At 57.3% G+C, this 4894-nt stretch overlaps 1 protein-coding gene across 1 annotated transcript in view; it reads right to left on the reverse strand.

The window, feature by feature from the left end:
- Window positions 1-48: 48 nt before the first annotated feature.
- Window positions 49-4894, reverse strand: part of ADAMTS7 (ADAM metallopeptidase with thrombospondin type 1 motif, 7) — a 55807-nt gene continuing 50961 nt past the window's right edge. The window contains 1 exon segment of the mRNA XM_009881163.1: window positions 49-221. Within this exon segment, the coding sequence (XP_009879465.1) occupies window positions 49-221 (173 nt within the window).

Here is a 4894-nt window from a genome sequence, read left to right on the forward strand (position 1 = left end):
GGTGGCTGCCGCGGGTCCTGGCGCTTCTCGCCCTTGGGGACGGTCCTGTCACCTCCTGGAGGCCCGCTCGTCCCCGCGGTCCCGGTCGGGCGCTGCGCGGTGCCCGTGCTGGCGGCAGCTTCGGCAGCACTGGAGGTGGACCGTTGGGAGGTGGCACCTTCCCAGGACCCGCAGGGTCTGGCAGAAGCTGAACGTCAAGCGGTCGCGCTCACAGACGAAGCCTGGAGGGGAGGCGAGAGGGCAGGGACAGCGTTAGTGCCGGCGCTGCCGGCGCGGTTATCAGGCGCTTGGCGCAAACACTGGCACGCGGTTGGCAGAGACAAAGACAGACCTCAGCACATGCAGAGCCCACCCTCACCCGGGTACTGAGCATCCTCCTTATTTCTAATTGCCAGCAGAAATAACACCTCTGCTGTTGCCTACAGTTCTGCGGCATCTTCCCAGGGTAGAGAAACCATACGGGGGAGTGGGGCTGAGCCCGGGGCTCACTCCCTGGGGAGGAGGGTCTGCGCTGGAGGCCTGGGAGAGGTGACAAACCTCCCCGCAACGACGTCTCCCCCCAGTCCCAGACCTCCCCCGCAATGCCAGCAGGCGATAATTCATTTTAGTTTCCATTGTGTTTTGATTATTTCGAGAACCCGCATCATCTGGTTCACTTCCTGCAGGTGTCTCGCAGACCTCAAAACAACATCGGTGCTGCTTCGAGGACGGGCTTTGTTTTGGGAACTGCCGCTCCAACGCCAGCACCCGGCCCTGCAGCGGGGGCAGCGCCCGGGCCAGCTGAGCAGCAGCCGCGGTGGCCATGGGTCGCAGCCTGGCCACCCCGGCTGAGTCACTCGCAGGCTGAGCAAACTGTTTGCAGAAACTGTTTCCTCTCTGCAAACAATGTGAAAATCACAAATCCCTCTCCAGGGCCAGGAGCGCCGCGTCGGGGCGTCTGGTCCAGCGCTTGGGCTCGCAGCGTGGGGACACGCGAGCGCTGCCCCAAAGAGACCTTGTCCTCGGGGTGCGATAGGGTGGTACGTCCCACCGCCCCAAACGCCCCCACACCCGCCATCGCAGGCGAACCACGGTGCTGTGCGTCCCACGGGATGGCGTGGGACGTGGCGAGGAGGGGACAGCCCTCCCGTGTCGGCGGCAGAGGCCGCAGAAATCAGCCCCAGCAGCTCCCAGCTCCATCGCCAGCCTGACCAGGCTCAAACAGGCGGTGGCTCGGCTTACTTACAGCGGCAGAGATCCATCACCAAATGTGCATTGTTTATAAGCATTCATAGTTGGTTTGCTGTCGTTTTAAATTCCTCCTTTCCTACTTTCTACTTTCTGTCAAAACATGCACATGCCTCATTGAGCCTCCAGCATCTCACCCAGTTGTGTAAAACTCGTTTAGATTACATGAACTCTGGCTAATTTTACCTCTCATACAAGAGATTAAAATAAATGACAGTTCTTCTCTGAGAAAGGGCAGAGTTGATGCTCCTCAGGGCAGATGTGTGGGGCCAACACCCCCCGTTCCCCCCTGCGCTGCCTCCGCCCGGGACCACACTGAGCAGACACAGAAAAGGCACAAGAAAAAGGTCTTTTCTCTTTCTCAGGACACTTTGCTGCTGCCAAACACCAGGAGCGAGCCGGGAGAGCTCTTGCTGACCACTGCCCTCGCCATCTCCCCTCTGTGAACAAAAGGCTCTGCTCAGGGAAAGGCTGCTGCCCCCATTCCCACGCGGATGAGCCGACCCGCAGCGGTTAATGCGAAGGACGCAGCGGACGCAGAGCAGAGACTTTTCCCCTCGTTTGGGATTTCAATCACAGCCCTCACCCCCCACCAGCCCATCAGTAAGGAGGTCACTATACGGCTCTAAAATTAATTTTCTATTTCAGTAGAGGTATTTCCTCTCTTCCTCTTGAGCAACAGCTATTTCTGCCCGGCAATAGTGTCTCTGTGCCCTGAAGAAAGCGTTTAACACAGAAGCTGCTGCCACTGCCGGCTCCAGCGGCCGCCAACGGACCGGGACCGAGCGCCACATCCCAGCCCCACATCACCCTCCCAGGCCGGGGGTTCGGTCCAACCCCCTGAGCGCTGGGGGATAACGCAGCTTTTTCCTGCTGGTTGAGCAGAGCGGGTGAGGAATAGCTGTGAAGCCCAGAGAAGGATGGGCTGGGAGCAGTGCATGTCCCAAACCTGCCGGGAGAGCAGCCACACCACGCGACAGCACCAGAGCCCGTCGGGAAAAGGGGTCAGTTTACTCATGCAGTGCTCCATCGGGGTCTCAGGGATGGTATTCCTTGGGAGCATCCCTGCGGCTCCGCACGGCATCCCCTGCACCCCCAGAGCCCTTTCGCACTGGGACATTCCAGCACATGAATTCCCGTTTACACGTGCTGCAGGACAGGGATGCCTCAAGCAGGGATCCTGAAACACCTCTGGGATGTCTGAGGAGAGAGAAAAGCCTGAGGGCATGTCGGCCCAGAGAACCCCCGCTCCTGCCCCCAACGGCTGGCGACGGCAATACCGGGGTGACGGCAACACCGGGGCGCACCAGCTGAGCCTTAGAACGCGCTGCTGCCCAGCGCCGGCTCAGCACACCCATCTCGGCCATCTCTCCCCTCCAGCAGGATTCGGTCATCATTCACTCTTCACTGGGGCACGACCGCTGGGTAACCCCCACCTGCCTGATCAGTGCTTCCCACGGGATTTATAAACTGGTGGTGTTTTGCGTGGCTGGTTTTGGAAGCAACACCAAATAGGAGAGATGGGGAACACAGCGATGGCTCCCGGCAGGCAGGGACAGGGCTGGCATGCACTGGGGGGGTAATTATCCACTGCGTTGCACGGAGCAAGCGTAACCGCAGTAAAAACTCCATGGTGTTTAGAAGAATACAGTTAAAAATACTGCATGGATGGAGAGGAATGTCACCAGTGTTTCGGAAGGTCAGTCCCGGGGCGACGCTCCCGCAGGATGCCGTGCCGAGGCAGACCCCCCCTGAGCACCTCGGTATTTTTAGCCCCAGCGCCGCCGTGCCTTACTGGGCTCGTCTCTGTCCACGAGCCCTCTGCTTATCGCAACGGCCTTCCTAGAAAGCTATTTATGGATCGCAACCAAGCTGCCTCCTGCCTTCCCTTGAAAGAGCTATGAAGGTTAGGCTCCTGGAGCACCCCCCGGAAAGCTGCTTTCCAGGACCAGAGGTGATGGTTGAGCTCTTTTCCAATCCCTTTCCAAGGGGTCGGCACCCCGAGCGCTGGCACGGAAATCCCTCTACCTGCAATACACAGAGCCACACACGGGCATAAATAAGGCCACGGGTCTCCTGCCAGAAGTTATTTCTCTTTGTACACACGTTATCAGCAAAGGTATGAGCGGAATAACAGCTGGGGTGGGCTTAGCGGAGGATGGAGAGGAGCCCCCACTCTTGGTGGAGGCATCGCCGCCAACTCCGCTGCCGACCTGCCAGCAGACCCCGCAGCGGGACCCCGCGTTCCCAACGCGACTTCATAAAACGAAGTCAATGGGAGTTGTTGAGCGCTCGTCAATTTTTCCAGATGGGGCTGTGCTTCGCTCGGCCGTACCGCCTCAGCGTGGATGTGTGCGGGGTCAAGCTCAGGTCTGGAAATCTTGGCTGCGCTCATGATTCCTCCCTGGAATTCGGTTTTGGGCAAGGGAGGCTGTAATAAGCACTTAATTTTTCAGCTCTTCACAGAGGTTCCCTACAGAATTGACCCAATTTTCATTTAATGCTTTTACTGTTCTTTTATTCTCTTAAATTAATTTTTTTTTAATATAATCCTAACACTTCATTTGAACATACGCTCCAGTGTTCAAGTCTATGCCAAATTTTAGTCTAAAGAAATAGCTTAAAGCAGAGCTTTTAAAATCCAGGCTAAGTCAGCACATTAGAAACTGAAAACCCCCACTTATTTTTGGTTGTTTTTTTAAGTTGGCGTGGAAGTCGCTTTAAATTTCATTTAAAGCTCCTGCCATACAGACCTAAGCGTTTACTTTCATGCTCAGGGAAAAATAAACTTCCTGGAACAGGTTTTGTAAAAACAAGGAAAGGTTGAGCTTAGAGCTGAGCTAGCAAAACCGGCGAATTACGCGGCTGACCTCTGGCCTCGGGGATGCTCTCAGAGCCGGTGCCGAATTCAACAAGTATTATCCCAGGCTCCTGCGCCGGGGCACACAGTGTGCTCCCCTGGGAACAAGCACTGGCCAAGGCAGTGCATTTCGTCGCAGGCAGCACCGGAGCCGGGGTGGCTGGTCAGCACGTCTGCCATCCGTGCCCCGCTGCCAGGGCTGCCGGCACAGGCGGGCACCGGCACGGCCGTAGCTTGGAAAACTGGGAGAAAAGCACAAAAACTCGCCAGTTTTGGGGGGTTGGCCCTCCCTGCTGCTCCCGGCACATCTCGCTCAGCCCCAGCGCTGCCACGGAACTCCCGACGACACCCCTGAGCATCCAGCCTGGGGATTACACACCAAAGGCAGGAAAACGCCGGTGCGCTCTAAGGGTTTCAGAGAGATTATCCATTTTTCAGAGTCTCTGCATCCCCCAGCGAGAAATTCTGATCTCGCTGCGGCAGAGCCAGGACTTTCCCTCCGCCCTGCGTTGCCTTCCCCTTCCTTCTCCTGAGCGCGGGGAGGGGGAAAAAGAGGCAGCTCTGCCGAAACGAGTGGCTGAGCATGACCCCCGCCTTCCTCTCCACAATCCCAAACCGCTTTGAACACGTCGTGTCCAGAGCTTCCCACAGCCAACCCTGCACGGAGCAATGGGGCCCGAGCAGACAGCCGTGTCACATCTACGGAGTTTTTACTTCTTCTGCCTTTTTTTAAGATGAAATTAGGCGGGGTAACGGTGCTTGGCAGCAGCGCTGAGCCCTCCTCTATTTCAAGACTGAGGGAAACCG

This window comes from Charadrius vociferus, unplaced genomic scaffold, assembly GCF_000708025.1.
Source record: "Charadrius vociferus isolate BGI_N301 unplaced genomic scaffold, ASM70802v2 scaffold623, whole genome shotgun sequence".
Taxonomy (NCBI): domain Eukaryota; kingdom Metazoa; phylum Chordata; class Aves; order Charadriiformes; family Charadriidae; genus Charadrius; species Charadrius vociferus.